The sequence below is a fragment of the Protomyctophum bolini genome, assembly GCF_963924005.1.
Source record: "Protomyctophum bolini genome assembly, chromosome: 8".
NCBI lineage: Eukaryota > Metazoa > Chordata > Actinopteri > Myctophiformes > Myctophidae > Protomyctophum > Protomyctophum bolini.
Genome location: NC_137869.1, coordinates 27,459,870 through 27,473,228, shown reverse-complemented (window position 1 = coordinate 27,473,228; position 13,359 = coordinate 27,459,870). Strand labels below are relative to the sequence as shown.

At 41.4% G+C, this 13,359-nt stretch overlaps 1 protein-coding gene across 1 annotated transcript; it reads left to right on the top strand.

Annotated features, from left to right (window-relative positions):
* Positions 1–5,148: 5,148 nt before the first annotated feature.
* On the top strand, positions 5,149–8,130 carry LOC308320192 (transcriptional repressor NF-X1-like; the record flags this gene model as incomplete). Its single annotated transcript, XM_080770510.1, has 1 exon — positions 5,149–8,130. One exon carries the CDS (start codon positions 5,149–5,151, stop codon positions 8,128–8,130), a length of 2,982 nt encoding a protein of 993 aa, XP_080626636.1.
* Between the last annotated feature and the right edge of the window lie 5,229 nt (positions 8,131–13,359).

Genomic DNA, 13,359 nt, shown 5'->3' with positions numbered 1-13,359 from the left:
ATTTCAAAAAACATGGGCTATAACCCACCGTTTTTTTATTTTTCATTTTTTTCAAATCCTCAAAAATGATGAAAAACGGCGTGCCATAGTATGCCGTACGATATGGGCTATAGCCCACGGTCCAAAATGATGAGAAACGAGGCTAACTTTTTTGTTCAAAATTTCAAAAAACATGGGCTATAACCCACCGTTTTTTTCATTTTTCATTTTTTTCAAATCCTCAAAAATGATGAAAAACGGCGTGCCATAGTATGCCGTACGATATGGGCTATAGCCCACGGTCCAAAATGATGAGAAACGAGGCTAACTTTTTTTTTCAAAATTTCAAAAAACATGGGCTATAACCCACCGTTTTTTTCATTTTTCATTTTTTTCAAATCCTCAAAAATGATGAAAAACGGCGTGCCATAGTATGCCGTACGATATGGGCTATAGCCCACGGTCCAAAATGATGAGAAACGAGGCTAACTTTTTTTTTCAAAATTTCAAAAAACATGGGCTATAACCCACCGTTTTTTTCATTTTTCATTTTTTTCAAATCCTCAAAAATGATGAAAAACGGCGTGCCATAATATGCCGTACGATATGGGCTATAGCCCACGGTCCAAAATGATGAGAAACGAGGCTAACTTTTTTTTTTCAAAATTTCAAAAAACATGGGCTATAACCCACCGTTTTTTTTATTTTTCATTTTTTTCAAATCCTCAAAAATGATGAAAAACGGCGTGCCATAGTATGCCGTACGATATGGGCTATAGCCCACGGTCCAAAATGATGAGAAACGAGGCTAACTTTTTTTTTCAAAATTTCAAAAAACATGGGCTATAACCCACCGTTTTTTTCATTTTTCATTTTTTTCAAATCCTCAAAAATGATGAAAAACGGCGTGCCATAGTATGCCGTACGATATGGGCTATAGCCCACGGTCCAAAATGATGAGAAACGAGGCTAACTTTTTTTTTCAAAATAAAAAAAACATGGGCTATAACCCACCGTTTTTTTCATTTTTCATTTTTTTCAAATCCTCAAAAATGATGAAAAACGGCGTGCCATAGTATGCCGTACGATATGGGCTATAGCCCACGGTCCAAAATGATGAGAAACGAGGCTAACTTTTTTTTTCAAAATTTCAAAAAACATGGGCTATAACCCACCGTTTTTTTCATTTTTCATTTTTTTCAAATTTCAAATCCTCAAAAATGATGAAAAACGGCGTGCCATAGTATGCCGTACGATATGGGCTATAGCCCACGGTCCAAAATGATGAGAAACGAGGCTAACTTTTTTTTTCAAAATTTCAAAAAACATGGGCTATAACCCACCGTTTTTTTCATTTTTTTCAAATCCTCAAAAATGATGAAAAACGGCGTGCCATAGTATGCCGTACGATATGGGCTATAGCCCACGGTCCAAAATGATGAGAAACGAGGCTAACTTTTTTTTTCAAAATTTCAAAAAACATGGGCTATAACCCACCGTTTTTTTATTTTTCATTTTTTTCAAATCCTCAAAAATGATGAAAAACGGCGTGCCATAGTATGCCGTACGATATGGGCTATAGCCCACGGTCCAAAATGATGAGAAACAAGGCTAACTTTTTTTTTCAAAATTTCAAAAAACATGGGCTATAACCCACCGTTTTTTTCATTTTTCATTTTTTTCAAATCCTCAAAAATGATGAAAAACGGCGTGCCATAGTATGCCGTACGATATGGGCTATAGCCCACGGTCCAAAATTATGAGAAACGAGGCTAACTTTTTTTTTCAAAATTTCAAAAAACATGGGCTATAACCCACCGTTTTTTTCATTTTTCATTTTTTTCAAATCCTCAAAAATGATGAAAAACGGCGTGCCATAGTATGCCGTACGATATGGGCTATAGCCCACGGTCCAAAATGATGAGAAACGAGGCTAACTTTTTTTTTCAAAATTTCAAAAAACATGGGCTATAACCCACCGTTTTTTTCATTTTTCATTTTTTTCAAATCCTCAAAAATGATGAAAAACGGCGTGCCATAGTATGCCGTACGATATGGGCTATAGCCCACGGTCCAAAATGATGAGAAACGAGGCTAACTTTTTTTTTCAAAATTTCAAAAAACATGGGCTATAACCCACCGTTTTTTTCATTTTTCATTTTTTTCAAATCCTCAAAAATTATGAAAAACGGCGTGCCATAGTATGCCGTACGATATGGGCTATAGCCCACGGTCCAAAATGATGAGAAACGAGGCTAACTTTTTTTTTCAAAATTTCAAAAAACATGGGCTATAACCCACCGTTTTTTTCATTTTTCATTTTTTTCAAATCCTCAAAAATGATGAAAAACGGCGTGCCATAGTATGCCGTACGATATGGGCTATAGCCCACGGTCCAAAATGATGAGAAACGAGGCTAACTTTTTTTTTCAAAATTTAAAAAAACATGGGCTATAACCCACCGTTTTTTTCATTTTTCATTTTTTTCAAATCCTCAAAAATGATGAAAAACGGCGTGCCATAGTATGCCGTACGATATGGGCTATAGCCCACGGTCCAAAATGATGAGAAACGAGGCTAACTTTTTATTTCAAAATTTCAAAAAACATGGGCTATAACCCACCGTTTTTTTCATTTTTCATTTTTTTCAAATCCTCAAAAATGATGAAAAACGGCGTGCCATAGTATGCCGTACGATATGGGCTATAGCCCACGGTCCAAAATGATGAGAAACGAGGCTAACTTTTTTTTTCCAAAATTTCAAAAAACATGGGCTATAACCCGTTTTTTTTATTTTTCATTTTTTTCAAATCCTCAAAAATGATGAAAAACGGCGTGCCATAGTATGCCGTACGATATGGGCTATAGCCCACGGTCCAAAATGATGAGAAACGAGGCTAACTTTTTTTTTTCAAAATTTCAAAAAACATGGGCTATAACCCACCGTTTTTTTCATTTTTCATTTTTTTCAAATCCTCAAAAATGATGAAAAACGGCGTGCCATAGTATGCCGTACGATATGGGCTATAGCCCACGGTCCAAAATGATGAGAAACGAGGCTAACTTTTTTTTTCAAAATTTCAAAAAACATGGGCTATAACCCACCGTTTTTTTCATTTTTCATTTTTTTCAAATCCTCAAAAATGATGAAAAACGGCGTGCCATAGTATGCCGTACGATATGGGCTATAGCCCACGGTCCAAAATGATGAGAAACAAGGCTAACTTTTTTTTTCAAAATTTCAAAAAACATGGGCTATAACCCACCGTTTTTTTTATTTTTCATTTTTTTCAAATCCTCAAAAATGATGAAAAACGGCGTGCCATAGTATGCCGTACGATATGGGCTATAGCCCACGGTCCAAAATGATGAGAAACGAGGCTAACTTTTTTTTTCAAAATTTCAAAAAACATGGGCTATAACCCACCGTTTTTTTCATTTTTTTCAAATCCTCAAAAATGATGAAAAACGGCGTGCCATAGTATGCCGTACGATATGGGCTATAGCCCACGGTCCAAAATGATGAGAAACGAGGCTAACTTTTTTTTTCAAAATTTCAAAAAACATGGGCTATAACCCACCGTTTTTTTTCATTTTTCATTTTTTTCAAATCCTCAAAAATGATGAAAAACGGCGTGTCATAGTATGCCGTACGATATGGGCTATAGCCCACGGTCCAAAATGATGAGAAACGAGGCAAACTTTTTTTTTCAAAATTTCAAAAAACATGGGCTATAACTCATTGTTTTATTAATTTCAAAGATTCCTTTTCAGGCAAACATGTCTACCGTAAGATGAACCTAAGTAGGCTAGAATGGGGTTGCTAGGTGTAAGCATGTAGGACTAGGCTATAGTAGCATGCCAAAGTTTGTGCTATTGCCATTGAGAATGCATTGGGCGTTTAAGTTAAATAACTCAGAAACTACAAAACAAAAGTAAAACGTGTGTCTCCATCTACGGATAGGGGGTTACTCGTAGACATGCCAAAAGTAAGGTAGTAAGGTAAGTAAGGTAATTACAGTGAGTCCAGCAGCTAGCCAGGGCGAGGTTGTGCTGAAACAACAGGTGTGGATATGGATTTATCTTTTTTTGACGCCCCCTGTAGGGTGTAAAATGTGTGCTAAGTAAAGCCAGGCGGCGCCTTGCAGCCTCGGGCCAGCCCAATTAGGGCCCAGGTGAAGGCCCAGGTAATTTTCGGGCCTGTTGAGAACTCTAGTTTTCACTGGATGGTTTGGATGGTTTCCGCCACCATCGGTGTGTGAATGTGTGTGAATGGGTTGTAACGAAGACTCACTTCTATTCATATCAGGATCTGGGAGAGTTGGTCATTGGATATTTAGTCTCCATATATGGGGATGTTCGACTAGGACGTCGGGCTATATGACATATCCGACTAGCACGTTGGGTTAGATGTGTCACGATGTGGTTCTGGAGATGTAGGACTCAGGTGCAGAACGAACCATAGGAAGGCAGGCAGATGAAGTTCAAATGATATTTATTGACTAACACAGGACATACACGGACGGGCTTTACACACCATAACATAAACTATAAACTGACCAGTGAACACTGAATACACAGAGGCTTAAATAGACACAAAGACTAACTAGACACAGGTGCAACATAACTATAAACAACACATGATTGGCTGACACTAAACAGGACACAGGTGAAATACAATTACAAGGCAGACTGATGAGACAAGGCAGGAGACACAAAACAAGGCAGACAGGAAATCACAGAACACTACTACAAAATAAGGTACAGAACACAAATACAAGTAATAAGTCCTAAAACACAGACAAAGTCCAAGGGCAGAGGAGCGTACCGTGACAAGATGAGGTTAATGTAATGCACAATCTATGTAAAGCGCCTTGGATAAAGGTCCTATATAAATGCACCATTTACCATTTATTCAATCCGTCTCTGCTCTTCCAATTATATAGTCTCTCTGTCATCCTGAGAGATCTTCGCTTAGCTTCTAATTACTCAGATTTGTTTGTTTGAAAATGTAAGAACTTTCTTTTGACTGACGTCACAGGATGGTCACATGACTTCCGAGAGCCATATAAAGTGAGTGAAGTGACAGTGAGTTGGAGCGGAGGGTCTCTAGTCTGGAGGACGCTCCCCAAACAACCACCCTCAGACGACAACAATTCAACTCCCGCAATGCATCACCAGCCTTCCTACCACCAAGGGGACGGACGGGGGAGAGGAGGCAGAGGAGTAGGACAAAGAAGGCGATGGTCAAAGGGAAGAGGAGACAGAGGTGAGGCTGGTGGTGGTTCAGTGCCAGGAGCCCAGCCTGTCGGGTGGCAGAGACCCGCTGGAGCTGACTGTGGTCAATATAGGGGTGACAGCAGAGCGGTCACCCCCGTGAGTAGGCATGTGCAACATCCCAGTGAAGACCAGGACACCTGGCTAAAGAGCAACAAGGAGTTTAATCAAGAGCCAATGGGAATGGTGCAAGATATTAGACACAATACAGAGAATCGAGGGAACAGGGCTGTGGGAGAAGGCTCGGGTTCTGCTGCCGGCAGAGAACACTACTCTTCAGAAGCGAGGGAAAGATGTCAGAGGGGCAGGAAGGGTGCAGACTGGAGCCCAAGTCAGATTGGTCCCCAACAGAAATGCTGCAAACGCATGGGGCCAAAACCTGGTCAGGGACCAATCGAGTCACCCAAGCCATCACCTCGAGAACAGAGAGACTCGGACAGGGGAACCGGTGGACAGAACAGAGTTCAGGGACGACATGCACCCCTGCAGAAAGGAGAGAACATAGACAACATGCCTAAGAACAAGGAGACACAAACTGCATGTTTGATCGAGCAGCTGTCTGAAGAAAAGTACGAGTGCATGGTGTGCTGTGATGTCATCTGTCTTACGGCCCCTGTGTGGAGTTGCCAGATATGTTACCATGTCTTCCATCTCAAATGCATTAAGCAATGGGCCAGGTCCTCGGCCTCACAGGTAGAGGACTCTTCTGAAGGCTGGGGTTGTCCAGTTTGCCGGAATGTTGCGAAGAAACACCCAACCTCCTATATATGTTTCTGTGGCAAAGTCACTAATCCGGAGTGGCAGCGCAGTGAGATCCCACACAGCTGTGGGGATATGTGTGGGAAGAAGAGAGCAGTGGATTGCAACCACTGCTGTAACATCTTGTGTCACCCTGGGCCGTGCCCACAGTGCCCTGCCTTTGTAACAAAGTCTTGCATCTGTGGTAGAACCATTCAACCGATGCGCTGTGGTCAGGCTGCAGTTGTCCAATGTGACCGTGTGTGTGGAGCAGTTCTGAACTGTGTCGAACACACCTGTAACAAGGTGTGCCATGGTGGAACATGCCAGCCCTGTTGGCTGCTAGTTCAGCAAGTTTGCTATTGTGGGATTACTTCTCGTGAAGTCCTATGTGGCACAGATAAAGAAGAATTAGATGGTTCTGGACATTTCTCCTGTCAAAAACCATGTGGGAAGACATTGGACTGTGATGCCCACAAATGTGAGCAGACGTGCCACCCTGGGCAATGCCAGCCTTGTCCTTTGTCTCCCAGGATGGTGAAAACCTGTCCTTGTGGGCAGACACCCCTGACTAAGCCCTTCCAACTGGGCTACTCAAAGCGGGAGACCTGCTCAGATCCTATTCCCTCCTGTGGTAAGACTTGCAGCAAGCCACTGGTCTGTGGCTCTAATGACACTATTCATAAGTGTGAGATGCTGTGCCATGAGGGTAGCTGTGGGCCATGCTCGCTTAACTCTACTATCACATGCCGGTGTGGCTCAAAGACTAAGGAGGTGCCCTGTGAAACGATTAACAATGAAGATCAACTCGTCCTCACTTGCGGGAGACGCTGCAATAAGAAACGCTCCTGTGGTCGACATAAGTGCGGGGAGCTATGTTGTGTGAACGTGGAACACGGCTGCACTCGGATCTGTGGCTACAAGCTCAACTGTGGGATCCACCACTGCCAAGAGCCCTGTCACCGTGGACACTGTGAACGCTGTTGGCAATCCAGTTTTAATGAGCTGACATGCCACTGTGGGCAGACTGTGATGTACCCTCCCATCGCCTGTGGCACCAAGCCCCCAGAGTGCAAGAATCTATGCATAAGGAGACATGAGTGTGACCACCCAGTGTTCCACAACTGCCACAGTGAAGAGAGGTGTCCGCCGTGCACGCACCTCACTCAGAAATGGTGCATGGGAAGGCATGAGCTAAGAAGCAACATTGCTTGCCACTTGCAAGTCATCTCTTGTGGTCTCCCGTGTGACAAGGTGTTGCTGTGTAAAATGCACCACTGCAAGCGCCTCTGCCACCGTGGCGAATGTATGTCTGAGGGCACCTGCTGCCTCCAGCCCTGCCCGCTACCCCGTCCAGAGTGTGGCCACCCCTGCTCTGCTGCATGCCATGATGGCAGCAGCTGCCCACGCAACACCTGCACTGCCCTGGTGGCGCTACAGTGTCTCTGTGGTAGAAGAAAGGAGAGTGTGGTGTGCAAAAAGGCTATGAGTTCATATGAAAAGTATGCAGCCATTGCCATGGCCAGCAAGCTGTCAAATATGCAGCTGGGAGAATCTGTGGACATTAGTCAGCTCATCACTAAGAGGGACGTAAACCAAATCAGGCTTGAGTGTGACCAGGAGTGTGCTACACTGGAGAGGAACAGGTGCCTGACTGAGGCCTTGCAAATTGACACCTCAGTGAACCCCTTCAATCTACACAACATGTACAGCAACAGTCTCAAAGAGCATGCAAGAAAAGACCTGAGATTTGTCAGTGAAGTAGAAGAGAAAATCAAAAATGTTGTCAAACTCGCTAATGAGGGAAAACAGCAAAAGAGGAGCCATTGTTTCCCGCCCATGACCCAGGAGCATCGGAGTATTGTCCACGAGTTGGCCAAAGCCTACAGTGTTGAAAGCGTGAGCTACGACAGTGAGCCCAAGCGCAACGTGGCCATCACAGCCCACAAGGGGAAGTCTGTCTGTCCAAACTTGACTCTGACATTCTTAATAGAGAGCGAGGTGTCTACGGCCCATAGGGCCCCCCCACCCATTTCCCACATCGAACAGCACAGAAGCAAAGCTGACAGTGGGAGCTGCTGGTCAAAGATGGTTAAAGAAGAGCCTGTTATAGATTATTTTGACATTCAGGATTGATTCAAGGCAAGCCCAGAGGAAGAGTCCTCTAGACTAGATGACTAGATCTGTTCTATTTACAAACATGATACCTTGTCCATAGACTTGGCTCAAGTTGGCTGCCACATGACCTCACGAGGGGCATGCTGATTTTGGGGGAATGAATAAGACAAACATAAAAGGTCCATAGACTTTGTCGCCACAGAAAAGCCTACATCATGAATCTACACGAAGCCACGCTATCATTAGCCATCTTACTGGTGAAATAGTATGGCAACAGGGTAGTATGACTCCTTTATTTATTTTTTACAGTCTCAAAAAGCAGTTTCTCAACGGCATTTAAGATGTTCATGAGTCAAAAACCACACCTTTGAGAAAGTTTTAAAAGAATGGATGAGCTGAATGGACGTAGGTTCCAGGAGGGTTGCTGACCCAGGAGTATTTGGTGAGGAGGTCATTCGCATCGTCGGCCCCCCCAGCAGAGACCTCGGACCTGAGGAGAGAGAGACAGAGAATTTTGTTTTGATTGTTCTGTTCCACTCTTTGGCAATGTAAAGACAGACAGACTGTTGACTCTCAACTATGTCAACTATAGGAAAAGAGGCTGTTTTCCCATGATTTGGGTGTAGGTTGGGGTAAAGGTGTAGTTCCCCTCCTGAACATCTGTTGTCCCAACTCCATAGCAAAATCACACTTGTGAATTGAGGGGCGTCTCACTCCTTTATTGTACTCTAAACGAAAAGTCCATAGACTTGGCTGCCTCTCTATGTTTGTTTAAAATGCTCTAAACAAACATTAAAAACACCATAGACTTTGCTGCCATATGACGTAATTTCCGAAAGCCAGACGTTGGAGGGGATAGTGCCCCACAAAAAAAAGAAAATATAACTTTTGTGAGGTGCTAGGCTAAGCCCCTCCTATGCACAGCTTTGTGTGTAGGTGTGTTTGTAGCACAGAATGTGATGATTTCTTTGGATGATGTATGATGATAAGAGCGCCCTTCCCTTGAGGTGATGTTCTTCCTCTTTTGCACTAGGTATGTGGTTTTCTAATGTTGTACAGGTCACTGTGTGCTTTTGTTGTCTTGTATCGTGTATTGTTTTGTATTGTATCTGTATGCTGCACGGCGGGTCCTTGGGGTCCAAGACAAATTTCTCCCTTGGGAGACAAAATAAAGAAACCTTGAACCTTCACTTCACACAAGTGTGATTTTTTTGTAGCACAGGATAAAAAACATCAAGTCCTTGCAATGGAGAGAGGATGACTTCCAACAAAATAGTGTCAGTCGTCTTGCCAGTAAAGTCCACAGTGTGTGCTTTATTCTTTGCAGGACAACTGAATCCAGCATTATCCCAAAGATGGTGTTGGGACAACTGATATAGCAGAGATCCCTGGACTTCAAGATTACTCCTCTCCACACACCAATTACTCGCTCTATTTAAACCCAATCAAATCAACCAGTGTGTGTGTGTGTGTGTGTGTGTGTCACCCAGTTTCTAGTTAATGTATCAGAATCATCTTTATTACTTCCTCTATTGGCTACTGATGCGGTCACACCAAACTTTGATTCTGCCTATGAGGGCAGATTCTGGCAATGCTTTTCAAAGGGAACATGGTTTGTTGCCATTTGCAGATTTCAGAAAAATAAATTGTTCCCATTGAAAAGCATTGGCAGAATCAGCCCTCATAGGAAGAATTAAAGTCTGGTGTGACCACACCCTAATAGTCTTGAAAGCATTGTGCTGTATGAATTAGACACATGACTTCAAGATTTAATGATAGCTTTGGCTTGGACAATTCTGCTAATGCAGTGATTTTCAAGATTCCTGAGTTTGATATGAATCATCTCCTCTTCCTCCTTTAAATGACCAACTGCCCAACAGCTATAACTGTAAAGGTTTCTGTTGCATTCAGTGTAATGTACCGACCTAACAGACATTGCTTGTTTACAATATGTTCAAACGGTCTGCTTGCAATAGAAACTTTGCAGGACTGGATTTTCCTCGTCTGCAGCATTGTGGACAAACAGTCAACACAACGTCCCAATCTGGGGTCATACCTTATATGTTCCCTCAGCCCTATGTTCCCTCAGAAGGAGCATTGGTCCGAGGTGCGCTGGGGGTCGGGAGACTTTTCTAAAAGTTACTGGAAAGAGCAACTTTACATATCTTATATTTCACAGTAAAACCAAAGAGAAGAAAATAAAGAGATGAAGTGTGATATATGATCATCATATAAAATGCATTATTTATTACACAAGAAATAATAATATAATCAATGTAACACTATATACAACACAATATAACTACTATTTATTCAGATAGAATAGATTTCTTCAAAATAAATAATTATAAAATATATTATAAATAATTATGTACCATTAGAAATAAGTACCATTTACAAACAAAATATCATGAAAGCATACTATCTATACTGTTGAAGTTTATTGAAAACAAAAGATGAAAGCATTACTGTAAAATAATAAGAGTAAAGGACTAGGACCCATCTCATAGTGGTGTCCGATAAGAACTTAACTGAAATATCTCTATCGGGGTCAAAAGTACAACATTTCTATTTGAAATGTAGTGGAGAAAGTCAAGTGCTGGCAAATATTCAAAACATGTACTCGAGTACACGAGTAAAGTCCTTAGTTACTGTCCAATGATTCTGGAGAGTGGTGATTGGCAGACAACCTTCATCGTAGGTAGGGTCGAGGTCTCTTATTGGTGCAGGCAGAAGATGGTCCCTGTGCAGGTCCCTGAGAAGAAACAAGTGTTACAGTTAGTATCATGTCCAGCCTTTCTCAAATACAATACAAAAATATCTTGCCAATAAAAAACACATGAATAAAGCATAGGGTAAGTTATGTCTCATAAATAAAGACAGTAACTAGTTACATATTACATATTCAAACAATATAAGTCACAAAATGTTCAAAAATAATTATTCATTTATTCAACTACAACTAAACATTTAATCTCAATATTGTATCCTTGTTTTTATTTATTTTAATTAATTTTAATAAAGGAGGGATCTTACCAATATGTACATAAGACTTGTGCCGATACAAGATACAATACACAACTATGATACTCATGGCCATCACATAATGTTTTGGAGGGGAGTGGGAAGTTAAAATTGTATTGTACATTTGGTAAGCTCTTCCTCAATTAAATAAAAAAATAAGGATAATATTTAGCAATTTAATTTTGAGTTAAAATGAATAAAAAATTAGAACATTTTCTGATTTACACATTATTGGAATACATAATTTGTGTACAATGTAACTAGTAACGTCACTTATGGTGAACTATGGTGAATATGAATGTTTTGCCAACTCACCTTCCTCTTGTTTAGAGCCTTGATAGCCTCGGACACCGAGCCTTGATGACTTTACACGTCCTCCTGTTCTTGAAGTAGTTGGAGTTGGAGAAAATGCAGTGATTTGTAACATAAATTAAACTAAATAAACGTAATCGTTTTAATTGGAGGTTACTGATGGTAAGTGTACACACATACAGTACCATATGATATGGTATGCGTATACACTTCCCTGTGATATGGTTCATATATCCCATGTCTCTGTATGCAGCATAACCACATTAACCAAATTCAAAAACAAAGCAATGAGGCAAGGATTATAGAAATTCTGAAGTCTCATTGGGAACTTGTACAGTAGATTCACTATTTTTGGCAACGAGTTCACAGAGGGAAAACGGGAGAGGGGGAAGTACAGCCCCCTAACACCAGTCAACAACATAGGGTTTAAATAGTTAAAGGTCAACAAATTTGTTGAATGTGAGCTTAGTCTAATTTCTCTATTGTATAGATCTGTATCTGTAGTAAAGGTAACTTACCAGAAAGTGGTGTTTGGCTGGTGGTGGCCTTTGTCCTTGGCAGGCTACTCCTTGGCCGCATTCTCCATGGCAAGGCTTTCCTCTCCTTCCTTCGCAGACTTTCAATTTTGGCCTAAAATTGGCAGCCGTGCTTTGAGCGATTTTCTCTTGGAGGACGCGTCGCATACTCCTGCAAAAAGGGTGAGATGGGAATAAGGAGTAAGCACAAACTAAATAAGTAAATAAACAAGGTAAATAGTCACGTCAATAGAGAGAACAATGTAGTACCTCAAAGAAACTAGGATTCTAGGTAAACAACTAATCTATATGTCTACGTAAATAACATTCTTAAACGTTTGTGGTAGGGGTGCACGATATCCGATCTCCGATTATTTGCAGGGTCATATCTGCCGATACCGATACTGACCGATTCTGATTTTATACAGAGGACCACAATGGAAACAAGCCTAGGCTGTAGGAGTTTTGCCCAAAGCCTGTTAATAAAGTATTAAATCAATCAATAAATAACCTATATTATTTTCCAAGTGTCTGTTTTCACAACTGAAAAATGTAAAGTTTATTTTTACATCATATTAGATTTGGCTTTTGTTCTAGGCTAGAGGTACTAGACACTTTTTAATTATATTTAACTCATTGATGATTTGTTTACATTTTTATTTAAAAACATTTTTGCTGGTGAAAACCGATTAAATAATCTGTATTCTTTTTAGACTGTTCAATATGGCCTATTCCTATTATGCTACCGATTAATCGTGCATCCATAATTTGTGGTCAAGAAAAAGAAATGTATTAAAAACAAAACCATGAGAACAAGTGACCAAGATGAATACATACTTGAACAAAGCAGATCCAGTTTCTTTCTTCTTGGCCACGACCACGGTCACAGCCTCTTCCTGGTGGTGGTGACTTGCCGAGGGGGAGGAGAAACAGGGGAGTCAGTTTCCGTGTCTGAATCGTCCGTCAAACACGGAAACCAACTCACCTGTGGCTGTTGTAGTGCTTCTCCCTGTGAGGCCTTCACTGGCACCATCCTCAGTTTAACCCTGGGATTCTTGGGATCGTCAACAACGCTGCACGTCCAGGTCCGGTTGTCTTGAGCGACCTGTGTGAGGAAATGTAGACAATTGTAACTTGAGATTATTTCCTTCAATAAATGCAACTACAGTCCTTTGAATTTTGTTATAGACATGTAGACTTCCTGAAATAGGCAGTTTACAGAGAGACAGCGAGATCAATTCGTGGCGGTGACGACTCGCCACGACCTATTTTTTTACGCCATGACGTATTCTTCATTATCCGCCATGGCAGAACAAAATCCGCCGTGGCGAGTACAGAATCCGCCGTGGCGGCGACTCGCCACAACCTATTTTTTTACGCCATGACGTATTCTTCA